This window comes from Monodelphis domestica, chromosome 2 (genome assembly GCF_027887165.1).
Source record: "Monodelphis domestica isolate mMonDom1 chromosome 2, mMonDom1.pri, whole genome shotgun sequence".
In the NCBI taxonomy this organism is placed as follows: domain Eukaryota; kingdom Metazoa; phylum Chordata; class Mammalia; order Didelphimorphia; family Didelphidae; genus Monodelphis; species Monodelphis domestica.
In genome coordinates this window covers 14,494,142-14,520,163 of record NC_077228.1, presented here as the reverse complement: position 1 = coordinate 14,520,163, position 26,022 = coordinate 14,494,142, and the positions used below count along the sequence as shown (strand labels likewise).

General features: G+C 54.2%; 1 protein-coding gene across 16 annotated transcripts in view; it reads right to left on the bottom strand.

Annotated features, from left to right (window-relative positions):
• DOCK7 (dedicator of cytokinesis 7) overlaps positions 1-25,686 on the bottom strand; it is a 132,518-nt gene extending 106,832 nt beyond the window's left edge. For 9 of the 16 annotated variants that reach the window (XM_056814110.1, XM_056814111.1, XM_056814112.1 and 6 more), the window contains exons 1-4: positions 25,589-25,686; positions 10,142-10,247; positions 2,373-2,548; positions 1,965-2,033 (exon numbers count right to left, since the gene is read on the bottom strand). In XM_056814110.1, coding sequence (XP_056670088.1) covers positions 1,965-2,033; positions 2,373-2,548; positions 10,142-10,247; positions 25,589-25,626 — 389 coding nt within the window. In that variant the 5' untranslated portion in view covers positions 25,627-25,686. Of the gene's footprint in view, positions 1-1,964; positions 2,034-2,372; positions 2,549-10,141; positions 10,248-10,389; positions 10,575-25,588 lie in introns of those variants that run through there. The other 7 variants (XM_056814103.1, XM_056814104.1, XM_056814105.1 and 4 more) reach the window with 1 other exon arrangement.
• Positions 25,687-26,022: the final 336 nt, after the last annotated feature.

The window sequence follows — 26,022 nt, the reverse complement described above, 5'->3', positions numbered from 1 at the left end:
AGAGGGAGTTCTTCTGGAGAAAATGTGTGCACAGCATCGTGTGCACCAGATCAAACCCAAGAACACCGCAGGCTCCTTCCCTAAAAGACCCACCAACTCTCAAATGAGTCTGACCTAACTAGCCACACCAGAAAAAACAGGCAGACAATGGAGGATGATCACCCGTGTTCTGGTGTGTGTGTGCACAGACAATTCAATGGCTCATCTATCGATGAATTAGGCAAGCTTAAAGTACACGGAGTGAGGTTCAGGATAGAACAGGAGGAGAGAACAGATCCCTCCAACAGAAACCCATCTTCTTAACATGACAGTTTTCTGGTAGGACTGTGTGGCTGCAAGTCAGAGAGGACTAGAGCCTCTAAATACAGAAGCTGAGAGGCACAGAATGGTTTCAAGGAGATGGACAACACCACCAACAAAGAACTCTACAGAAATGGGAAGAACTTCATCAGACAAGTGTATACCTGTGAAAAAAAGATGGAGCATATAGCAAGAGTATATAACAATCAACCAACAGTCTACGTGCTCTACTGCTATGATGGTGATAGTCAAAAATGTAAAGAACGTCCTCAACGTTCTGATGAAATCTCGGGGGCAGATTTACAAGAAGGCAAGGGTCACATGGGACAAGCAGGTATAGAGGAGCTACAATTTGTAATTTTGGATTGACCCACACTGAGGAGAGCACAGATATATGTGTGCATGATCATGGTCTAAAAGACTAATTAGTGACTAAGAATATTGAACCCAATACAAGTAAAAGAAATGAACTGCTTAATTCTGATGCTATAGTTCCAAGATCTCAGTTTATGTAAATACCTTTACAAGCCTTTTAAATGACTGCTTTGAGCAAAATTTTCCATTGGTATTAAGTATGCTTTACAAATAAGGACACTAAACGAGAGGAGAAAGGTTGGGTCAGAGAGCAGACTAGAAATTTGACTGATAGGACAATTCTGAGGGATCTATGAGAAAGAATGATATCCACATCCAGAGAAAGAACTGTGGGAGCGGAAACACAGAAGAAAAACAACTGCTTGATCACATGGGTCGAAGGGGATATGATTGAGGATGTAGACTCTAAAGGATCACGCTAGTGCAAATATCAATACTATGGAAATAGGTCTTGATCAATGACACATGTAAAACCCAGTGAAATTGCTCGATGGCTATGGGAGGGAGGGTGGAAGGAGGGGAGGGAAAGAACATGAATCTTGTAACCATGGGAAAATATTCTAAATTAATTAAATAAAATTTTTCAAAAAAGAATTTGGCTGATAACTTACAGATGGTCTATATTTATTTAGTCACAAGGTCTCTTTAAAAGGTGTTCTGAGAAGACACCCTGTGTTTAAACATACATGTGCTCTCACACTCTCTCTCCTTACCTGCCCCCCCCCCTTTCTGGCCATACCCTCTCTCTCTTTCTCTCTCTCAGTAAAAGCCACTTTTTTTTGCCCCAGCCAATAGTCCACATCCTTATTCAGCCACTGACAAAGCCTGTCAGCAGAGGCGGCCTCCCCAGGCGACTCCCACGGCTATATTGGCTCTGGCATCACCACCTCCTTCTCTGCCGAGGGCTCCCTCCCTCCATGCCAGCACGGCGCTCGACACATTCTCTCAGGGGATTCTGCATGACTCTGAACCACCCTCTGTGGGCAGCCATGTCACTTGTGCTATGGTCTTTGGTCTGGTCCTGCTGGGTTGTCGGGGAAGGCTTGGGGCAGGGGAGGGTGGACAGAGAGACAAACAGACACAGATGCCCTTGTGCTCCCCTTGGGGTGGGCTCGGCTTTGTTTCAGGGTTTGACTGCGAGTGGGACAACATAGCAGAAAGAACTCCCTGGGAGACACCTGTTAAAGGGGTCCCTGTGTCCTGCTGTTGCCCCAGTTTTCCAAACTGATGCAATGCTATTAGTGCCTGGGCTTAAAGAGGGGGATGCGGCCACCCTGGTGACAACTTACTTTCGGTTCACTATGGCCCAGTCTTCCGTGTAGCTTCTTACGCAGTCTCTAACGTGCGGGTCCATCTCACTGTCAAAGAAGAAAACTGATGAGTGCTTTGGGGGAAGGCAAGTACTTGGCTGGAGGGTCCCTTCGCTTTCCTAGATATTAAGGAAACCCCTCCCTGTGCTGGGCAGGCTCGCAAAGCCGCCAGAACCTCCTAGGAATTATGTTTTTACATTTATGAAATGAAATACCGAGGCTTACAAGGGAAACCAATCATATTAAAATAGCTACCAACATATTTAAGAAACAAATTCATGGATGACAAGAGAAAGACGGCTGCTGCACAGGAAAGGGGCATTGCCAATCCGAAGTAGGAAGTCAGCTGGATTTCAGAAGCAGTGGCAGCCCCAGGCACCTCCTTACCTCTCTTCAGGGACGGCGGACACAAGGGTCCGACAGTCTCGGGGACTGTAAACCACTTCGATGTCATCTGGGGGAAACTCAAGCAAATCCCTCAGAGGCCCAGACTCCACAGCAAGTGGGTGAGTGAGTAAGTACTCTTCCAGATCCACGGGGTCCACAGCCTCAGTCAGGGGAACCTGAAACAAACGGGAACAGAGAAAAGAGGACAAAAATGCAACAGAATCCTCTGGCTCTTGGCTGGCCCAAGCCAACCCCACCAGGTTCAGCCTGCTCTTTACCCAGTTGCCCTGGCCTTTCCGTCCCCCCACCACCCTGCTGTAATGCTTTCTTTAAATGAGTGTCAAGGCCATCCCCAGGCCTCCTCCTCCCCAACTCCTGCCCACACAGAGCCTGCATGTCCAGAATCTCATCCCAGGGGTCTCGGGGGAGTCTGGACTGAGCCCTTTGCTAGGGATGCCAGGCAGGGCCCCTTGTCATGCCATCTCTGAAATCATGGGCTCAGATTCTGTAATTTAGCCGAGGATTTCTGTCTTAACCTACCCACCATGGTACTCTACCCAGAATCCAAGAAGGGAAGCCACGAGCACCCTGAGAACCTGCTCGCTCTCCATCAAACTGACTTTCCACTGCTCTGGGATGAAGGAGATTGTCACTGAGGATCCCCGGACACAGATTGCCAGAGCCACATGTGCCAACTGCTCAGGACCTCCTTCCAACTCAGGTTGATCCATTCAGGACTGCTGTGGACTTCCCTGAGGTTACAGCTGATTGTCCACCCCTCCCACGATAGCACCTGCCATAGTACTCCTTCACTGCCCCAGGGGTTAAGCCTCAGAACCCCTCCCCACCGGCCCCCAATGATAAAAGGCCTGTTGCTTCCTGCATCCAGCTCTGTGTAATTCTGTTAAACCCAAGCATAGAACATCACACTTATTCCCATTAGGATTCACTTTCTTAGATTCAATCCGCTCTTCTAAGATGGGACCCTGGGGGGATCCTGTCATCATCTGCAGATGTCATGAGCATCCTTCATCCCAGGCATCCGTCACCATGGTGACCGGCATGGAAGCCACACCCCAGGGAGCACTGTTCAGATTGCAAAGGCCAGAGTCCCCCTCATCACTGAGGCCCTACCTCTCTGCCTCACCCAAGAGGCTATCGTGGGAAGCGTTGTCAAAGGCCTTTCGCTGACTTATGTTACTGCACCATCCGTCAATCTAACGATCGCTGTCATCGCATCATTGTTGTTACATTCATCCATAAGGAGAGCATGGCATAGAGCACCGGCTCAAAACCAGAACATGATCCATGGGGTGAGGCATTGAGTGCCATGCCAGGACTCCTCTACTGGGTCACGGAAAGGCTGCCATCTGCCCTTGCGGGAGGAAGTCCCCAGACCCATGAACAATGGACTCAGGTTCTTCTTTTTTCTAAACCTCACCTTCTATCTTAGAATCAATGCTGTGTATTGGTTTGAAGGCAATGGGGGCTAAGTGACTTGCCCAGAGTCACAGTCTGAGACTAGATTTGAACCTTCCACCTGTCTCTAGGCCCGGCTCTTCATCCACTAAGCCACCCTGCTGCCCCCCTCAAGTTCTTCTACTATGAACAAAGGTGCTACGAAAGAGGTACAGCATCTCCAAGGCAAAAGGGCCCCAAGAAGCCATGCAGTCCAATGACAACAGTGTCTGCACCAGCTTGAACAAGGGGACCCACCAGGAGGGTGCAGGGGCTCCCCGGGGACTCTCCTGCCCTTCCTGTTCTGGAGAGCTTTCAGAATAACAACATCCGAACATCTGACTTCTGCCTGGTTCTGCCTCTGAGGCCAAGTCAAACTTGCTTTTTTTCCAAGACTTTTTAATTCTACATTTAACCATCACCAAAAAAATCCATGTACAAAGTGAATAGGAGGATCATATAGGAAACATCAAATCTTGATTCTATGAAGCTTGCTTTTCACGTCTGTGACCAACGCCACACATTATTTTCCACATCGTCCTTGTCGATTCTGCCTAAGCTTCCTTCTGTGTTCTCCCATCAATTCTCTGAAGGCTCATATTCCATTCTGCTGCCATCAGGCTCACTCCCTCGATCCCGGGTCTGCTCACTTCCCTCCATCTCCCTTCACTCATCGCTCCTTGGCCAAGGTGCCATTACATTCCAATACCATGCTTTATTCACAATCCCCAAGTGATGGGCAATGACGCAAAGGGCTGGGAAGTATTTCTGTACTTTTGGGTCTTTCTTTTTTTAGGCTCTCTTGGGGAAGAGGACTAGGAAGATTTCACTGGCTCAAAGGGGACCCATGGCTTGGTCACTCCAAAGTGCTTTCCAAAAGGACTGCACCAATTTACAGCTCCCCCAGCAATGTACCAGCATACCTGGAGCCTTGGACACATCGCCTTATCTACACTCACCCAGCTGCCACCCCAATGCAGACCCTCCTCACCCCCACAGAAGACCATAATAGGGCAATCACTGGACTCTCTGACTCAAACTTCTCTCTGTCCCAAACTCTCCTCAGTTGCCAAAAGTATCAAGCTTGACTGCGTCCACCCTCCCCACTCCAGAAACTCCACGGTCCCCAAGAACTGCTGGATCCAATATAGAATCCTATCTTTCAAAGCCTTCCTCCCTTTCTTGTCTTCTCTTTCTTTACTCTCCTCCTTGTTCAGCCACTGAGGGACACAGTGGAGACTGTTGGGGCTGAAGTCTGGAAGATGAGTTCAAATACTACTTACTGCTGCGACTCTGGGTAAGTCACTTAACTGCTGCCTGCCTCAGTTTCCTCAACTGTAAAACAGAGATTCTAGCACCTGCCTTCCTTTCCTAGCTGTTGTAAGGATTAAATGATTTTATATATATATATATATATATATATATATATATATATATATATTAACCCTTACCTTCTGTCTTAGAATCAATACTGTGCAGTGGTTCTAAAGCAGAAGTTGGGCCAGGCAACGAGGGTCAAGTGACTTGTCGAGGGTCACACAGCTAGGAAGTGTGAGGCCTGATTTGAACCTAGGACCTCCTGTCTCTAGGCCTGGCTCTCTATCCACTGAGCCACCCAGATGCCCTGTTTTTTTGTTTAAAGACTTATTAGCACAGTACTTAGCACTTAGAAGGTGCTTAATAAATTCTCTTTTCTTTTTTTCCCTGATCCAGGCAGCCACCCATCATTGCTCTCTAGAGGGATATGATCTGGCTTCTCCCAAATTCTGTACCTTTTCACTGGCAGCTCCCCATGCCTTGAACACTTCCTCCAAGCCTTAGTTCAGATCCCCTATTTTGCAGACCTTTCTTGGTATTATCCACTGCTTTTTCCTTCCTTCCCTCCCTCCCTTCTCTTCTTCTTTCTTCCTTCCCTCTTTCCCTCCTTCCTTTCTTCCTTCTTCTGAGATGATGTCCCATTTCTGTTGCTCTGATCTTCCCTTTGCCTTGTTTGGCCAAACTCTATCTAGCCTTATAAATAGTATCTTCTCTCTTGCTCCTCCAATTGCTGTTGTGACCATTTTTACAGATGATCCCGTGTGCTGGTACATGGTAGAGCGTGCAGGTCAAAGAGTGAGTCCTCAGCCTCACAGCTCTTGTCTTTCAGCACAGCGAGCCCTTGGCTCCACGGTTTATTTCTGAGTGCTGTGTGTTAAGTCTAATCCGCTGATTAACTTCCAGTTTCTGAGCCAGCATCAAACTGTTCAGCTTTGTAGCAGTCAGAGATCTGGTTCTGCTGGTCTCTCTTCCTTCCCATGGTTGTTTTCATTGGTTACTTGAGATGCTTGGCTTTTGTTCTTCTGGATGAACTTGGTGCCTTTTCTAGCTATTCAAAGCTTTCCTTTATCAAGATGCAAATTACTTTAGATAGCATGGTCTACCCATAAACCATCTCTCTACATTTATTTAAGTCTGTTTTTCTGTAAAGAATGTCTTCTAACTGTAGTCATAAAATTCCTGGACAGAGTTCATCATGATTTTGAATGGAATTTCTCTTTCTAGTTCTTTGTTTTGGGTTCTATTAATAACATATAAAAGGGCCAATGATTAATCTGTTCTCTATCTTGTTACTTTCCTTGTTATTATTTCAATTAATTTTTAGATAACTTTGTAGATTCTTCAACTGGTTTATCTGCAAAAGGAAACAATGTGATTTCTTTTTTTCCCTAGGATTATTTCCTCAGCATCTTTTTATTGTTTTATTGCTGAGGCTGGTTCTTCCAGTACCATGTCAAATAAAATAGCACATAGTGTTTAATAAATGTTTATTGATTTATTGGTAATGGACATGTTTGCTTTTCCTTGGATGTTAACAGAAAGGCTTCTAATTTATCTTTATTTTTACTTATAACAAAGGTTCTTTAAAAAAAAAAAGGCTACTATTTACCATATTAAGAAAATAGCTATTTAGTGGTATGCTTTTGGTATTTTTATCAGAAATACATATTGAATTTTGCCAAATTCTTTTCTACATCTGCTGATATAATTATATGATTTTGTTATATTTATAGTTTTCCTAATATTGACTCAACTTACAAATAGTGTACAATCTTTTTGAAACAATATTGTTGTCATTTTGCTAATATTTTGTTTACTTTTCCATTGATTTTTAAAAACACATTTTGTATAATTTTCTTCCTCTAATTTGTCTCTCCCTGTTTTAGTTTATCAAGACTAAAACAGCATCATATAGTGAATCTAGTAGGATTGCCTCTTTTCTTGTCTTTGAAAATAAGATAATGTAAAACTGAAATGAACTGTTCTCTGAAATGTTTCATAAAACTTACTGGTAAATCCATTTGGTTCTGGGGTCTTTTATTTGTGAGTTGATTTATTGCTTATTCAATTTCCATTTCTGAAATTAGGTTAAATTATGTATCCTCAGTTCTGTTCATGTGGATATTGTTATGTTTTTCAAGATTTCATCTGTTTCCTTTAAATTATTGATTCTATTGGAGTCCAACTGGGCAAAAATTGTTTCTAATAACTTCCTTCCTTTCTTCTCCATGTGTTGTGATTTTTCATTTTTTATACTGACCATTGAGTTTTCATCTCTCTAAAAGAGCAAGCTGGCTAACAGTTTATCAATTTCATTGTTTTTCTTAAGCTTCTGCTTTTATTTTTCAGTCCAAGATTCCACCTGATAACACCGTCCCTTTTACTGTTCCAAAGAAGGGTCCCATCCCTCCTTTGATACTCTTCAAAAATAACTTTTTAAAACAAGCTTTTGGTTAACCAATAGTTTTGAGAATCTCTGAAGCATTTTTTCCAACTCTGTCCAGTTTGTAGCTCATTCTCTTGAGACTGGCCACTGACCCACTAGTCTTAGTTTCTTCATTTGCAAACTGGCAGCTGGAGAATTCCAACCATGAGTCTAGGATCATCTCCGAAGATGGAAGTTCGACATTCTTATGAGAAAGAGGTTGATCCCTTTTCCAATCTTCTTCATTCCTACAGAGCTTAAAATCTTCTTGTTCTCCTGAAGAGGCTTTGCCAACATCAGTCCATTTATCACTGGGAAATGAGGATGCCACTTGTGTAACCACTTCACAAGGAGATTAAAGAGATCCCAGTGTCAAAATCAGGTGAACATGGTTCTTTAAATAAATGGGGTGAACTTGCGGCCCTGACCACATCTTGTGTCCATTCTCCTCTTTCTGCTCTCAGAGCCAGCATCCCTCTGACCCAGCCAGCCAGTGCAAGACTTCCAAGGGAAGTGCCCGGCCTCAAAACTCAGTTGGCTCCAAGATTTGTCCCCTGAAGCCCCAGAACAACAACAACTACTACTACTGGCGTTTAGACAGCAAAGACTCTGTGCCAGGTGCTCTACTAAGCCCTTTATAAACCCGAGGAGGTGATGGCCTCAGCAACCCTGTCGGGTAGGTGCGATGACTATCCCTGTCTCACAGATAAAGAAATAGAGGCTAAGTGACTCTGTCCAAGGACATACAGCCAATGTTGAAGGCCAGAGCTGAACTTCCTGACTCCAGGCCCACTGCTTGACTGTCTGACTGCAGAGGCATACTCATCACTACAAATTTTTTTTTAATACTAGCAATTTTTCTTAAAAAAAAAAATCAGATGGCATAATTATTTGTTAGTCTTTTTATTTTAAAAATCTCATCATTTTATTAATTCAATAATTTTTTGCTTTCAATTCTATAACTTCCTTTGACTTAGAAATTTTCCTATTTTAGTATTTAGTGGAGGCTCTTTGATGTGTTGCTTTTTTAATATTTTTAGATCTATGTCCAATTCATCAAGCTATTCTCTCTTTTGTCAATAAAAGTGTTAGAAATAAATGGTCACAGGGCAGCAAGAGGCACAGCAATTGGAGCAGATAGAGCACAGCCAAGGCCAAGGTTTAAATCTGGCCTTGGTTATGTCCTACCCATGTGACCCTGGGCAAGTCACTTTACTCTGTTTGCCTGGTCCTCACCCATCGGTCCCAGAGCTGTGACTGAGATGGGAAGTAAGGATTTATTTTTAAAGAAACAAACGGTCCCGGATCTTCCTCGTTCTCTCCGACAAGACTCTGTCCAGGGCTCGGTGGAGCTGGAGGAGGAAAGAGCCTTGTCTGCAGTGGGTTTCCAGTCTTTTCCCTCCAGGTCTGGGAATGGGTTTTCATGGTGTTGAGGCTGAAAAGGTTTGTTGTGTGGGAGGACAAGGCAGCCCGCAGCACCCTGAGATCTCCACCTTGGACTCCAGAGAGGCCTGTCAGGGTCCGAGGAGCCCACGAGCCCTCTGAGGGTGCAGAAGACCCCGGAGGTCTTCACGGTGACTCAGCCTTTCGTTGTCTGGAGATCAGAATCATCTATGGCCAAACCCCATTGCTGACTCTCCTTGAGCAGTGTAGACACCACATGGGGCTGGACTTCTCTCTCTGTGGCTCCCCATTCCACTCTGCCAAGGCTGCCCTGCTACAGCCAAACCCCCTGGAGCTGGCCAAAATGTCTGCCCCATCTGCTCGAGCTGATTCTGGATGGTCTGGCCCAGCCCTGAGAGCATCAGTGCTGGGAGGGCAGCTTCTTCCATCCATTCTTTCTTTTTTGAGACCTCACCTTTCCTCAGAGTCAGTCCTGGGCCAGGCTCTGAGCCAGGAGAGCATGAAGGGCTGGGCCAGGGAGTCAAGTGACCAGCTCAAGGCCACCTGGCCAGGACAGGTCTGAGGCCACACTCGAACCCAGGCCCACCAAGTCTTGAGCTGCCTGCAATTCACTCTCAGTCTGGCACCACAGGGACATGAGTAAAAGCTTTCTGATGCCCCTGCCTATGTGAGAGCAGCAGCAGAGCCCGGCCAGGTCCAGTGACCCACCTCCCTGAGCTCTGACACAACAGCTGGGCCTTCTGAAGACTCCCACCTCCCTCCAGCACCCTGGGCGGCAGCAGCTGGCCAGGAGCACCCCCCTCCCCCAGTGCACGTGACCTAGGCATGACCCGGTGAGCCCTGCAGCCTGACGCACCTTCTGGTCCGGAGGAGCTGCGAGCTCTGGTCAGCCTGTTCAGCCTGCCCGAGAGGCGCAGATAACTACAGAGGGCAGCCGGGAAGGCCTGCCTGGCACTCCTGGATTGTGTATGGACCCCCCCCCCCCATATGGGCGAGGACAACAGGAGAAGCAGAGGGGGAGGAATATGGACGAGGACTGGGTGGGGGGCACAAGGGCCCCCCATGTGGGCAAGGACAAGGGGAGGCATGTGGGCGAGGACAGGGTGGGGTGGTGCACGTGTCCCCATGTGGGTGTGGACAAGGAGGAAGGGGCGGGGCTACTTACGGAGGTGTGGTGGGAGGCGCCGCCAGCCAGGCTGAGGTTCTTGAGCAGCTGAGGGGAGCCGCCATACTGGCCTGAGATCTGCTTCCTCACCTCAGCCGCCACCGTCCTAGAGGAGAAAGATGGCCACAGTGAGAAACCCCAGAGAGAGTGCGGGCTCCAAGGGTGGGTCCCGGAGGAGACGGGAGCGGGCTGAATCAGAACGTGCCCTCAGCAGGGAGAAGGCGCCCAGCAAATCCCGCCTCAGACACCTGCCAGCCAGGTTGGCCTCCCTCCTCCTCAGTGTTCCTCTCTGTAAAATGGGGGCGGTGTCAGCTCCTGCAGCCCCGGAACACGAGGGAGCCCTCATTGGAGTAGCCTCTGCAAACCTCAAAGGGCCAACGAACACGAGTTCCTGGTGAGGAGCGCTCAGAACAGTCATGTGACCTCCCTCTGGGGTCAGCCAGCTCAGAACAGTCATGTGACCTTCTCCCTCTGGAGTCAGCCACGTGGGTGGGGGGTGAAGGTGACTGTGGCAGAGGCCTTGGAGGCTAGAACAGCAAAGGGGGTGGGGGGTGGGTGGGCTCCGAAGGGGAAGGACAGAGTTAGGGCTGGAAGCGGGTAGGGGGAGGGCCAGTCATTGTACTGGACACAGATGGGGTGGGGCCCTCCCTGGGGGTCACGTGAAGGGAGCCATGGGGGTGACGCCTTGAGGCTGTGAGCTCCTGAGGACTGGGGAGGGCGAGAGGTGCAGCCTGCAAATAGGTAGGAATGGGTGGAGAACGGGCGTGTGGAGAGGATTCTAGGGAAGGGGGCTGTAGGCCTGGGGCGTAGGGGCTGGAATCTCGCTGTCACCCGCTCTTGGTCCGGGGTCTCCGCCGCTCGGACCTCGTCCCTTCCTGGCCTCATTTCTCCTCTTTCTCCGTTGGGAGCCTCTCGGATTGGGAGAAGGGAGAGGCCCGTGTCCAGAGCTTGGTGTCTCGGTTAACAAGTCACTGCTGCAAGTGCTCTTTCGGGCCACACAAGGGTCTCCACCAGGGTCCCTGCACCCCCACCCCATAAGAAGCCTCCCCCCAAGGAACCTCCAGCCAGGCCTGCGATCTGGGCCCTGTGGGGGAGGGGGGATCAGCCCCGGGTCTGGAGCATGAAGTGACTGCGGAGCACCAGGGCCAGCTGGAGGCCTCCCCCCTCCCCAAGGGTCCACCAAGGTGATCCTCACCCCCAGCAGGCCCTCTCCAGCCTCTCCCTGGGTCCAAGTATTGCATTTGTGAGGGGCGCCAGGAAGAAATGGGTTTCGGGACCCCAACCCGCTCCAGCTGCTGAAGGGCTCCAAGCCCTCTGCCAGCAGCGCCACTCCAGGCCCCCCTTGTCCCAGGAAACCACGTTAAAAAGGAAAAATAAAACATCCAAAATATACTTGTTACTTCTTTATTTTGTTTTTAAATTTGTACTTATTTTTCTGATAAATTTTTTGAGTTCCCACCCAATGTGGAACAATGTTACCAACGCTTCCATCTGCATTCGGAGCCCATCAATTCTTTCCCTATGTGTTAGGGGGCAGGGAAAGGGCCCAGAGATGGGAGATCCTGGGTTCAAAGGTCCTAGCCTGGGGGAGCCCCTGAGCCCCCCGGCCTGGTCCTTCTGGCTCTTGTGCCTCGGGGCCACCACCCAGGGCTGATTGGAAGACGGGTGGTTTGGGTCACTTTCCCAGCTCTAGCTGGCTGCTCCCCGCTATCTCCCGGACTCTAGAGGGAGGGAGGGGCAAAGATTCGGCCCCCATCCCTGGACGCCAACGTGTCTGCCCTGGCTGAAGGCGGGCCTCTGCTGGCACCTTGCAGGAGCTCGGAAGTGTCTGCTGACGATGCCCAAGGTGGCCCCATGTGGTGCCAGGGAGACTGCGAGAACCTGAACTCTGCAGACAGTCTTTCATGTCTATGAGCAACCCCAGGAGAGCCTGGGGAGTCCCAGAAGTGTTTTATCAGTCCAAGTTCCTCTCCGACACTGCAGCTCCCATCCCCCCCCCCCCCGGCCCCCCCCTGCAGAAACTGGCTTCTCTTCTGGGCCGCAGCCAGGCATTGAAGCGGGAGGAGTTCCCTGCTGAGGGCCAGCGCAGAGGCCAGAGCAGGCAGGAGCCTCCCTAAAACCCACTCCCCAATGAGCAGATTTGGTGGACGACAAGCAGAGAAGGGAAGAGTCTGGAGGCAGAACACAAATCCGAGCTTCACAGGGCTCTTCTGCCAAGTCCGAATGGACGCGCCCCCCCCCCCAACATTTCCATCTTGGCGCCGGCTCTATGGCCGGGGCCAGAGTGTCAGGGAATCCCGGAGCCCCACCACCAGGCGCTGCAGAAGGAACCCCCATCCCCGGGCCCGCGTCCAGGCTCTCACGGCGGGCGGCCGGAGTGGGGGGAGGCCGCCAGAGCCCAGAAGCCGGGCTCTGGATCCCAACTGCCAGTAAGAGAGGACGGGGCCGCCCGGGCGGGAGGCCGTAGCTTTAGGGAAAGCTGCGGCCGGCCGGAGCGAGGAGGCCGGCCCTGGCCAACGGTCCTGCCCGCAGCCTGTGGAGGGATGAAGCCACTTAACAGGAAGAACATCTCCTAAGCCAATGGCCACAGAGGGGAGCCTCTACAACTGAACAGTCGGACCCAGCCCGGAGAAGAGGCGGCGGCTCCACCGAACGTCCTGCCCCAGAATGCCCGGTGAAACTCCTCCAAGCCCTCCTCGGGCCAACCAAAGCGAGCCTGGAGAAGGGCTCCGGGGCGGCTCGGGGGACGGAGGGCCAGGCCAGAGGCCTCAGACGTGGCGGGCCGACTCCCCCTCCCCAGCCCAGCCCTCGCCCCTCCTCTCGGTTCTCAACAGAAGGTAAAGGTCGCTGCTTTAAATGGGGGGAAACAAAGGCCGTCCACCACGACGGCACCAACAGTCATGTCACAACACGGTCAGAAACCAAGGGCACGTGGACCGGGAAGAGGCGCCTGTGTTCCCAAATGGAGCCCCACACGCAGGCTTTAAGAGATCTGCAGGGAGAGAGCTGGGAGAGAGCTGGGGAGAGCCTTGAAAGAGCAGAGGGAGAGTCGGGGGAGAGCTAGGAGAGAGCTGTGGGCAGAGCCAGGCCTGCAGGTGCCCACAGAGAGATCTCTCTGTGCCATCTTTGGCACACGTGCCATCGGTTCTCCACCATGGGTCTAGGGAAATGGGGATCATTGCGGGCACTTTGGGCTCTCGGGCTGGCATAGCCCTTAGCTATGGCATCTCCTTTTATTCTCACCATAACTCAATGTTATTCATAATCTCAATTTTACAGATGGGGAAACTGAGAGCTTCTTAAGAACCTTGCCCAGAGTCCCTTAGGAAGTGGATACCTGAGGCAGGATTTGAACTTGGGTCCCCCAGGAGCTGGCCATACACTAGTTGGCACTATTTAAGGCAAATGCAGACCCCAGGGCTGCCCACCTCCCACAGCCCTTAGGGCTGGCGCAGAGTCCCGGGGGCACCCAGAGTCCCCACCATAGCAGCGCTGGGCTGCATCCTGAAGAATGCCGGGCAGGCGAGGAATGGGAAACTGAGCAGCATCTGGGGAGGACAAGCCAAGCTGTGCTGCAACAGCACGGAGGGGGGACGTGCCACCCCCGCGGAGAGAGCCGACAGGTTACGGGACGGGAATGTCGCAGCAGCCACCGCGCACGGAGCGGCGCCCAGACCGCCGTTGTCCCAAGGACGGGGGGGCCGTCTCTGGAGAAGGCTCCTGCCCCTCTGGACGGGCACCCCAAGCAAGCGACGCTCCTCTTACGGATCCAGCCCCCCGCCGTCCTGAGTGCCCAGCTCGCATCGCCACCTCCCCGCACCAGATCACACAAAGGGACATCTCGCACTCCACACATCCCAAGAGAAGCTCAAAGGTTTTTCCCAGAGCAGCCAAGCAGAGAGTCAGGCCTCACGGCGGGAAGTCCTGGGTTCGAATGTGGCCTCAGACGCTTCCTAACTGTACCCCGACGCCCAGCCCCATGCATGCGCTGACTCAGATGGAGGGTCGGCTCAGTCTGCTCTGCTTTTCTCCAGGGAGCCCCCTGCAGTCGAGGGTCCCAGCACATCGCCCGGGCACCCTCAGCGGATCCTGGAGGCTCGTCCCTTCTCTGCCTCCGGCTTCCTTACGTTCACGCTTGGGGACCTCCCCTGTATGCAGCGGCGGGCACACGGGCCCTGGGCACGGGCTCAGCCTGGGCACTGCCCTTTTCACCCCCCCAGGCCTAGCCCAACTCCTGGCACACGGTGGGAGCTGAAGGCGGTGGCCAAGGGGGCAGCCCGTTGGGAAGAGAGAAGATAGCGGAGAAGGATGCTGGCGCCCGAGAGCGCTGTGCTCGCGGGGTCGGCACGGTCTGGCTTTGGAAGGGCAGACCCCAAGCGAAGGCTCCGCTTTCCTGGAGGGATCCTCGGGAAGCGCGCGGCACCGCTGCACGGACCCTCGTCCTCCGGGCGCCAAGGCTGGAGCCACGAGGGCAGCCCCACCCTCTGGGCCTTGGCGCCCGCGTAGGCTTCTGGAAGGAGCGACGGGGAGGCACTGGGGCGCCGCCGCCGAGGCCAGCAGCTGCTCAGGGAGGCCTCCGGCCTGGTGAGCATCCACCGCCGGCAGTGCTTCGTCCCGAGGCCGCGACGCTGGGCGCTGCCTTTCAGGACGTTCTCCGAGCTGGCCAGGGTCCGAGGCAGGGGGCCAGGATGGGGAGGGGCCGCCGGCCGCCGTGCTGGACGAGCAGGAAGGTCAGCCTGTCTGCCCGAAGAGAGCCCAGAGCAGGGGTCTGTTTGGCAGCAGCCTCGACCAAGAGGAGAACGCTGGGCCCCAAGCACGCGGCAGAGGCGGAGGGGCTCGGTTCAGGGAGGGGGAGGGCAGAAAGATGGGAGGGTCTGGGGGGGTGAGATGCGCCTGCAGCGACCAAGTGCGCGGAGGAAAGCAACGAGAACGAAGCCGCTTTGGGGCGGCCGCGTGGGAACCGTCCAGGTCTCGTCACTCTCGTGCCTTGGAAGTGCGCGCCGTCGGCTCCGAGACAGAAGTGAGCATCTGCCCCGCCAGCAGCTCGTCCCTCAACACTGACCCCGACCGACGATGGAGGCCCCGACAAGATGGCGGACGCAGCCTTCGGGAAGCCAGGCTGGCTGGTGGAGCACATGACACTGTTTAATCAAGGCCCTCTCCAGAGTCCCGAGGGATGGAGCAGCGGCCCAATCGTGGAGGTCGTGAGGGGCCCGAGGAGGCCCAATCGTGGAGGTCGTGAGGGGCCCGAGGAGGCCCAATCGTGGAGGTCGTGAAGGCCCCGCCGCAGTGGCGACCCAATTGTGGAGGTCGTGAAGGCCCCGCCGCAGTGGCGACCCAATTGTGGAGGTCGTGAAGGCCCCACAGCAGCGGCGGACCAATCGTGGAGGTCGTGAGGGGCCCGAGGAGGCCCAATCGTGGAGGTCGTGAGGGGCCCGAGGAGGCCCAATCGTGGAGGTCATGAGGGGTCTGAGGCGGCCCAATCGTGGAGGTCATGAGGGGCCCGAGGCAGCGGCGGCCCAATCGTGGAGGTCGTGAGGGGCCCGAGGCGGCCCAATCGTGGAGGTCGTGAGGGGCCCGAGGAGGCCCAATCGTGGAGGTCGTGAGGGGCCCGAGGCGGCGGCCCAATCGTGGAGGTCGTGAGGGGTCCGAGGAGGCCCAATCGTGGAGGTCGTGAGGGGTCCGAGGAGGCCCAATCGTGGAGGTCGTGAGGTCGCGAGGCGGCGGTTGCCCATTCCCAGCCAGTTGGGGAGCAGAGCCAGGCTGCCCTTCCACGCGAAGGCTTCGGGCCAAGACCAAGAAGGGCCACACACGGGGAGGCTCCGGCCCCCGTGGCCCTTGGGTGGGTTGACCACCCCCTCCCTCCAGGCACGCCCGCACGCTTCACCGGGACCTGCCGGTGCTGCCTCTCTCTGCGGCTCGGCCGTCCAGAAGTCCCACGACCGGAGCCGACGGCCCGCCCCCCGCCCCCCCCCCCCGAAATCAGGGCATGGTGAGAGGCGGGGAGGGCACGGCGGGCATTCTCGGGCACGAGGGCCCAAAGCAAACGCTGCATTGTCTGGACCGCTGAGTCAGAGCACCACAAAGGACTCGAGTGCGCGCACGTTCGTTACGCGGGCTACGGACACGGAGCCCACAAAACGGGAGCCAGTAAGTGGCTGTGCAGAAAGGCCCCCACAGGAGGCAGCAAGAGCCCCAGCTGGGGAGAGAACAGGGGCCGGAAGTAACTGTGGAATGGCAGGGAAAGGGGGGCAGAGGGCCGAGCCAAGCTCCGTGGGGCCGCCCGAGGACACCCACACTCCCCACAGGCCCGCGCACAAGGCTGGGCATCCCCACTCTGAGGCCGGGAGGCCGGGGACATACCGTAAGTCACAGCCAAAGCAGGAGCCCAGCAGGGCGGCGAGGGCACCCTGGCTGGCGCTGAGGATGCTGGGGGTGCCAGGTGACTGAGGTGCTGTCTGGGAAATGGGAGGATGAGGGTTCCGCCCTGTGTGAGCCTCCCTATGCACGCTGGGCCTCTCCCCACAGCCTCCCCCTCTGGCTTGTTCTGCTTTACTAGGACCCACGGGAGGCCGAAGGGAGCTTCCCCTGCCCAGAAGTCCCTTCCCTTCTCTCCCCCAGGCTCCACCGTCCTCTCTCCCAGAACTCCCTGCGCTGGGTGCTGAGCCTCGGCCCTGTCCCATACAGGGACCCGAACTCGCCTCCATCAGAGGCAGAGGTGTAGTCCGTCTCCTGAGCCATCTTCCTGGTGCTGGCACCCAGGAAACCTTTCTGTGAGGGCTCCGCAGTGTCCCAGGGAGGCCCCGACCTCCAGGCAGAGGCAGTCACAGAGGCGCCTCCCAACACAGAGAAGAGGAAAAAACGGTGATTTCCAACCCAAAAGGAGATGAAAGCGACAGTGTTGGAGGGAGGGAGGAGAGGCTGAGAGAAGGCCAGAAGCGAGGGCGAAGCCCCACCCATAGTGAGCTGCCCCTCTCCTGGCCAGCCTTTCCTGACTGGCTTCCTCAGCTCTGCTCCTCAAAGCTTACTGTTCCATGATGAAACACTCCAGATTGTGCCTCTCCCTTCCAACCTCAAGGGCTCAATTCCAAGAGATTTTAATTGGCGTAGCCCAAGCCCAAGCCTTGGAGCCGTGAAGATCCGAGTTCGAATCCAGCCTCAGACAATAACTAGCTGTGTGGCCCCTTCGTGTCTGCCTTAGTTTCCTCACCTGTGAAGTAGGGATGACCACGGAAAGCTGGTCACCGTCTGCTCGGCTTCCAGCAGAGGGACAGAATGTGCTTGTTTGGCTCCATCGGGGTGGGGGGGGGGCGGCTCCCCTCTTTCTCTGGGAATCCCCCTGCTCAAGAAGCCTCAGAGTGGTGGACTGGACAAGGTCAGATGATGCATCTGCCCTCCAGTGGCCCGGAGGGGCTCAGAGCAGCAGGTGCACACAATGAGGAGGAAGGACTGCCGGCCTGCCACCCTATTCCCCAGGTTCCAAGCTCCAGCCAGCAGAGCCTCGGTCTCCCCTTCAGAAGCAGCTGTCTCCACCCACTAGCTCCCCCGTCACACCTCAGGAGTCAGCCACAGTTTGGGGGGGGGGGCAGTGCCTGTGGGATCAGTGTGTCTCCTCTGGTTGGTTTCACCTTCCTTTCTCTGTAGGCCTGTCTCTCCCTGCACATCTCAATGGTGAACATGGACTGACTGTCCTCAGATTACTGTAATTCCCTCTAGAGAAAGTGTAATATTGTATATACATTTAGTAAGAGAATCTTTAGAGGTATAAGCTGGTTATTTGAAATGATTCATTGGGGTGACCAGGCACGCTAATCTCCCCAAACCCTCAATTGGGGAGACTTCAACATGTTCATTCCCAATGGAATCACAGGGGGGATTGTGGGAAGGGAACTCCCCCCCCCCCCCAGTTGTCACTCTGTTTTGATGGAAAGGGGAAAGGAAACAGAAACAGTGGCTGGTAGACTCACTGACAAAAAGCCAAGGGGGGGGGGGCTCCCCTGTGACATAAGTTTACATCCAGAATAAATGATAAGTTCGGCCCCCTTCAGTTCAGTAATTATATCCCAAAGCGCACTCTGGACCTTCTGATGCAGTGTGTGGTTTCCGCAGGCTTTCTTATGGCACTTGTCCAGGGTCACCCCGGGAAGGAGGTACCTGGCTGACACACCGGTCTGCAAGGCTCCGGCTCGGTGTGCTCACCATTCAGTGCCCTCCCACGACTGGGTGCCCCCCTGGAGCTGAGGAGGCTTCGGAGATCCTCGAGTCCAAACTCGTTTCAGAGATACATAAATGGGAGCTCAGCGCTTCTTGGCTTCCTCCGTCCACCCAAAGTGGGTCTGACCAGGGGTCCCACGCATGGCCCCTCAGACGCATCTGCAGCCCCAGGGTGGACATCTGTGAGACGTTATCCCTTCCTGCATGGGCTGGACAGCCGAGGACAGAGACTAGGTCACAGCAACAAGTCTCTGAGGCTGAAGGATCCAGGAGGGCAGACCTTCCTCCCAGCTCCCGGCCCCACTCCCAGCCCACTCCTAGAGCGGCCCTGGGGAGGCCCCATTAATGTGAGGAGGAGTCCAAAGCTGAGGAGGCAAGGAGGTTAGACGCAGCCCCTGCCCTGGGGTAGGGGTGGGGCGACATGCAAAGTACCAGAGAGCTCCCAGCAGGGGGAGGAGAGGACGTGGGGGGGGGGGGGCTGAAGGAAGCCAAGAGTGTGGTAGGTGCCCTCCAGCAGCAAGTGTCAGACTGTAAGGGCCGAAAGTCTCTGGTCTTCAGACCAAGAGGGACACTCCGCTGGTCCCAGAAGGAGCTAGGAGGGAGGGGGAAGGGAGGGAGGTCAGAGCCCTGGCCCAGACTGGGGATGGAGGTGGCTCCTTGTCGTGGGGAGCCTGGGTGAGCGGGAAGATGGCAGCACCCTAAGCGGAGGGAGGGAGGAGACGGTGAGTTCTGTTTTGGAAATGTTCAGGGGTTTATGGAAGCCCCCGTGGACAATGGGCAGCAGGTCAGTGGTAATGGCAAACGGGCACTGAGAAAAGAGGCCAGGTGTGGAAAAAGACATCTGCAAGTCCCTTCCCCAGAGGTAACAACCGAAGCAGAAAACTGCAGAGAAGAGCAGGCAGGAGAAGGATCTCTCCAGTGAGCCGAGCCGAGCCAAGAAAGAAGAAACAATGAAAAGGAAAGCCGAGATCTCGTCAGGACCATCAGAGAGGCCAAAGCAGTGGGGACTTCAGGGGAGGAGAGCCTGAGGAGGGAGACGAGAGCCTGAGGAGGGAGACGAGAGCCTCCTGCCCAGCAGGGTGGTCCCGGAGCCCCTCACCCGCAGAGATGGCCGGGGGGATGCGGAGAGGACGGATCTCCAGCTCGGCTGCTTAGGGGCGGCACTCAACATGCCCAGAAACTTGGGGAGCAGATCAGCAAACACCCCAGACCTAAAAGAGGGCAACCCCAAAGGAAGTTCAAATGACCAAACAATTGTGCTCATTCTCCTGCCAGCAAGGCACACGGGAAGAGAGGGCTGGTTCTTGAAGAGCCTAATGGTCAGCATTGGCTGGATTGGGGGGAGCCTCCTTTGGCTTCGCTGATTATACCTGAGCCTGCCTGGCTGAACTGTACGGCAATGTGAAGACCTCGGAGGGGGGAGGACTAGACATCATCCTTGTCTCCCAGACGACCCGGGCCAGGGCCAAGAAACCAGCGTTAGAACCAAAACTGGAACAAAAGATTGGTTTAAGCCTGGAAGAAGAGAAGGACAAGGCTGTGTATGGGCCACCTTATTTATTTAACATCGACGCAGAGCAAATCATGCAAAATGCTAGGCTGGAAAAACCAAAAGCCGGAATCACAGTCACTGGGAGAAACAGCAAGAACCTCAGCTATCCCTCTGACGGCACAACATGAAGAATGAGGAGGGGGCTGGTGAAGAGGAAAGCCGTCTTGAAACAACAAAACCTGTCAGCTTGTGGCACTTCCTGGCCAACAAAAGAGGAGGAAAGGGAAGCAGAGTCCAATTTTATAGTCCAAGGCTCAGAGAGCTCTGCAGACAGCGACTGCCACGGTGACACGAAGACCCTTGGCAAATCTGTCAGTGGACTAAGAAGCAGAGACGTTTGGCCAAAGCTATGGTTTCTCCAGTCGCTGTGGAAGGCCAGGAGAGCTGGACTAGAAGGAAAGGGGAGCACTGCAGAATAGATGCTTTTGAACTGGGGTGCTGCAGAAGACTTTTGAGAATCTCTTGGGCAGCAAGGGATGAGCCAATACTTAAAGAAATTAATTCAGAGCCCTTTGTGGAAGGCCAAGCACCTGAAGCCAAAGCTTAAATCCTTCATCCACATAATGAAAAGACAGGACGCACTAGAAGACTCCAGGGTTGGGAAGGAGAAAGATACAGCAACGGTGGAGATGAAGAGATGGCATCACAGAAGCAGCACCCGTGAGCCTGGAAAGACTTTGAGAGATGGCAGACAACAGAAGAGCCTGGGGTGCCATGGTCCATTGGATCATGAAGGGTTAGACACGACTGAATAGCAATAACTGAACCAATGAGAACAGATGCAATCCCCCAGGAAGAAAGTAGAAAGCAGAGTTTCTTAACTTTTTTTGTGTCTCAGACACCCCACCCATGGCCCCAAGAGTGTGGTGAAGTCTGAGGACACCTCAGAATGTTCTAAAATGCATAAGATACTTAGTATTAGAAAGGAAACAAATTATATCAAAATATCTTTTTTTAAATTAAATTATTCCCCAATCAACAAATGGTCAAGGGGCATGAATAGGCAGTTTTCACATGAAGAAATCAAAACAATCAATAAGCACATGAAAACATGTTCTAAATCCCTCCTGATTAGAGAAATGCAAATTATAACAACTCTGAGGTACCACCCCACACCTACCAGATTAGCCAATATGGCCGCAAAGGAAAGTGATAAATGTTGGAGGGGATGTGACAAAATTGGGACACTAATTCATTGCTGGTGGAGTTGTGAATTGATCCAGCCATTCTGGAGGGAAATTTGGAACTATGCCCAAAGGGCGCTAAAAGACTTCCTGCCCTCTGACCCTGCCATAGCACTGCTGGGTTTGTACCCCAAAGAGAAAATAAGGAAAAATATTTGTACAAAAATATTCAAAGCTGCGCTCTTTGTGGTGGCAAAAAACTGGAAAATGAGGGGCTGCCCTTCAATTGGGGAATGGCTGAACAAACTGTGGTATCTGTTGGTGATGGAATACTATTGTGCTCAAAGGAATAATGAACTGGAGGGATTCCATGTGAACTGGAAAGACCTCCATGAACTGATGCATAGTGAAAAGAGCAGAACCAAGAGAACATTGTGCACAGAGACTGATACATTGTAGCATGATCGAATGTAACTGACTTTACTACTAGCAGCAATGCAGTGACCCAGGACAATCCAGAGGAACTTGTGAGAAAAAAACACTCTCCTCGTCCAGAGAAAGAACTGTGGGAGCAGAAATGTAGAAGAAAAACATGATCAGTTCTGTCGTTCGATGGGGATGTGATTGGGGTTTTGATGTTAAAAGATCACTCTATGGCAGATATGAATAACATGGAAATAGGTTTTGAACAATGATCCATGTATAACTCAGGGGAACAACTTGTTGGTTCTGGGAGGAGGAAAGGAGGGGGGGGGGCAGCAGCAGGAAGAATCATGAATCATGTAACCATGGGAAAATATTCTAAATTTAAAAAAAAATCATGGATCATGGGTTCCAGGTTAAGAACTGCTAGTAAAAGAGAAAAGGGCCAGGAGAGAGTCCACAAATGGTGGCCACAACCTGAAAGAAGAGTTAGAAGAGACAAAGACAGAGCAGTGGGGGATCCAGAGAGCCAGAAGAGGCCAGGGTCATGGAAATCTAAAGCAGGGCCAACATCAGCTGGGTCCAAGGCTGTGGAATGGCAAGAGGGACAAGGATGGAGAATAAGCCATTCTGCGGTCGCTAGGTCATGTCTGCATCTTCCTGACCCTGAGTGGCATTTCCTGGCAAAGATACTGGAAGGGTTTGACACTTCCTTCTCCCGTGGAGAGAAGGCCATTGGATCTGCCCATGAAGAAATCACTGGAGAGCAGATTCTGGGGAATGAGGAGGCCACAAGGCAGAACACGGAGAAGAGAAGGCAGAAGTACCCAGCTCTGTGGAGAGGCAGGAAGGAGAGAGATGGGATGACTGCTAGCAGGGATGCCGGCATCCAGTGACTGGGGAGATTGGATGTGTCTATAGGAAATAAGGGAGCACCAGTAGGAAGTAAGAAACTGAAGAGGAGTAAGGTCAGCAGGAGAGACAGGCTAAAATAGTCTAGAGGATTGGAGGGGGTCCACCTTAGCAAGAACAAGGGGCAATGGAAGAAATTTGGGGGCACGACCTCTGAGAGATGTGGGATGGGACGAGAAGTGCGGGCTCTAGGCTGAGAGCCTCAGTTTTAAGTATGAAGTAAAGATCCTTGAGGGGATGGCAGGAGGGATGGGAAGGCTCCTGTGGGGAGGAGTACAAAAGCCCTCCTTGGAGGACATGAAACACAGGCTGTGATGGACCCAGACATCAGGCTTGAGTGATTTTCTCCTGCTCCATTCAGCAGCATGTAAATGAGAAAGAATGGGAGGGCTGCACTTTGGCAAGGTATGACCAGAGGCAGGAAAAGAGCAAAGCGCTGACGTGGAGAGCATCATGTGAACTAACACTGGCAGGGCAGGAGAGTGGAGCTGGGGGGGGCATGGCCAGGCCAAGACCTGAGAGGTGGGGGAACTGGAGGTCCCAGGGAAGAGGGAGGAGGGGCAGGAGGCATCAGACGGAGAAAGATGGACTGCTCCGATGCTATGATCCAAGAAAGGAATTCATGCATGGAGGAATGGGTCATGGGCCCTGAAGCAGGGGAGGATTTGGGAATTAAGGGGCTTAGGGTGGTAGGGGTGTGTCTGTGTGTGTGTGTGCAGAGCACTGACCTCTCCTAGCATGGGGGAGCGCAGCCCTGGCCTCCCAGAGAGGGTAAGGAGAGTGCCCTGGGGCCCCCACAATCCCAGTGGAGTAACAGATTTGGGCTGAGTCAAAGGAGGGGATGCTGCTGGGGGGGGGGCGAAGGGGGAGCTGAGAGGGGCCAAGGACATGAGTGAGAGTGTGGCCAGGGCTGGAAAAGGTAGCCACAGCAGACTAGAAAACAGGAGGTTGGATGGGAGGAGAAAAGGGAAAAGCTTATGATGAAAGCAAAACAAGGAGACCAGGAAAAGCTTTTTAGAGGAGGAAGCCTTTGGTCAGAGTCTGAAAGCAAATGAGGGGTTCCAAGAGACAAAGGTGAGGTGAAAAGGGGGAACATTCCAGGCACAGCCAAGAGTCAGGACTGAGGTTCTGCTGGAAAGGGGAACACATTCTGAGCTCTTAAGTTGGGGCAGCTGGTGGTTCAGTGGGTAGAGAACACTGAGGCTAGACTCTGGAAAACTCAAGGCAGTGACTCATTGTGTGATCCTGGACAAGTCATTTCACTTCTGTGTGCCTCAGTTTCCAAGCATCTGCCTCACAAGGCTGTTGAGGCTCCCATAAGTCAATATTTGTAAAAAGCTCCCAGCACACAGGAGGTGCTCCATAAATGCTTATCTGTTCCTTCCCTTCCCCTTCTCATGCATCAAAAAACAAACCCACTGAAGCCAGAACACCTGGGATCCAGGAAGCTACTGAGTCTCCAGGCATTGATGATTCCAAGGTTCCTCTTCTCAGCACTCCCCAGGACACAGAAAAGGGCAAGCCAAGACCCGCTCACGCTCCCTCCCCCAAGGAAGCCAGTCACTGCATACCCCCCACACACACACACAGCCACGGAGCGGCACCTCCAATCTGGCCTGGGGGGGCCCTGCCAACCTGCTCCAAAGCGGAGAACCTCCAGCCTCCACAAGCAGCCTGTTAGCAAGTTCTCCGGTCAGCTCCCAGCCCCGCTCTGGGGCCCAGAACAGAGACAGCCTTCCCAGACGGCGCCCCCAACCCTGGCCAAATTCTCTCCGCTCTTAGGGGGGACACCTTTGGGTATGCCAAGAAGGCGGCCCAAGCTAGACTTCGGAGCCCGTCCCGAATGTTGCTTTGTCCGGACTAGGTAGTAAATGAACGTTTGCTCTAATGCTCCCTCTTTGTCTCTCTCTGCCTCTGCCTGTGTCTCTCATCGGGAGACTCCAGGGCAACAAACACCACTTGGAGTCAATAAAGCCCGACCCCCACCTTGCCCCAAACAGCCGCCAGTGGTGCCCACAAGCAAGTTCCCGAAGCCTCAGGATGGGCCACCCGGCGCCCTCCTGATCGCACAGACCCCCCCCCCCCCCCGAAAAGCTCTTCAAGTTACCTAACCCTAAAAGGAGGCACCTAGTCAGCCAACCAGTCAGCACTCATTAAGCACCTACTGTGTGCCAGGGGCTGTGCTGAGCCCTGAGGACACACAGGATGGCGGGAGCAGTCCTGCCCTGGAGAACCGGAGACTAAAGACAGCAAGCGGACAATCCGGTATGGACACGCTCAGAACAGCTCCATCGGGGATAACTGAGGCCCTGGACCGGCTTCCTGCAGGAGGGTTTTTTGGCCGAGACTTGAAGGAAGCCAGAAGGTGGAGACAGGAGGAAGGGCACTCCAGGCGGGGGGATGTCTGGAGTCGGGGGATGGAGGCCCGTGTGCCCGACTCACAGAGTGAGGAGGGGACTGAGGTGCAGGGAGATGGGGGGTAGGAGGGCGCTTGTGAGTGCCCAGCACAGATTCTGTACTCGACTCTGGAGGGCACGGGGCGCTGAGAAGGGATGCCAGGGCTGGCTGTGCCCAGAGTGAGGGGAGCCTCGCGGCAGGCGGTCCCCCAGCAGCTGCTGCTCTAGGCCAGGGCTGAAGGGCTATCCCGGGGAGAGCCGGGGTCCCCTCCTTCTGTTCTCGGTAGCCCCAACCCCAGTGGGCGCCTCTGCGGGCGCTGCCCGCCCCTCGCAGCTCTCGCGTGCGCCCGGGCTGGCCGCCTAGCTACGGGGGGCAAGGATCTGGGAAACAAAGTATCTCTGCTGTGGGGGGCGGGGCGCATCCCGGCTGCACCCCGAGCTCCTGAGGGTGGGTGTCCCAGGAGAACCGGGGGAGGGAGGGCGGAGGAAGAGAGGGAGAGAAGGGAAGAATAGGGAAGAGGAGGAGGAGGGAATGTAAAGGAGGGGAGGGGCGGGGGCTCCCCGGAGGCGGGACCTCCAAGCTCGGCTCGCGCCCCGCTTTGCCCGCCTCGTTCGTCCGTCAGTCCCGCGTCCGTCGGTCCCGTAGCCCCCTCCCCCACTCCGCTCGCTTTCCCTCCCCTCCCCCTGCCCGGCTTCTCCCGCCCCACGGCGCAGCTCCTCCCCCCAGCCCCCTCCCCCCGCCGCATTCCTCTGTTTCCCCTCCCTCCCCCAAGCCCCTTCCCCCGGCCTCGGGCCGCTCTCCTCCTCCCCCTGGCTCCCGCTCTACCTGCTGATTTTCTGCGCGAAGGCGCGGCGCTCCGCCATGGCTGCGGCGCCCGGGGCCCGGCCAACTGGGACTGCGCGCCCCCGCCCCCGCCCCGCCGGGCGCGCGCCACCGGAGCGCGCCCCGCCCCCCTCGCCGGCCCCGCCCCGGTCCCGCGCACGGCCCCACCGGCAGACTCCCTCCGCGCACGCGCAACCCGAATCCCTCCACCCCTCTTTCCCCTTCCACCCTACAGGCGGGAGAGCTGGATCACCGTGGGATCTCCGTTACCTCCGAAAGCCCTGCCCTAGACCGGAGAAACACTGACGGCGGCGGCTGGCGGGGCCGAAAAAGGGCTGCCCGCCCCGAGTTCCCATTCTAGCCAGTGGTGTTCGCACCCGCTAGAAGAAACCAGAGCATCCCCGCGCTCCAGCGAGGAAAACTGAGGCACGGGAGGG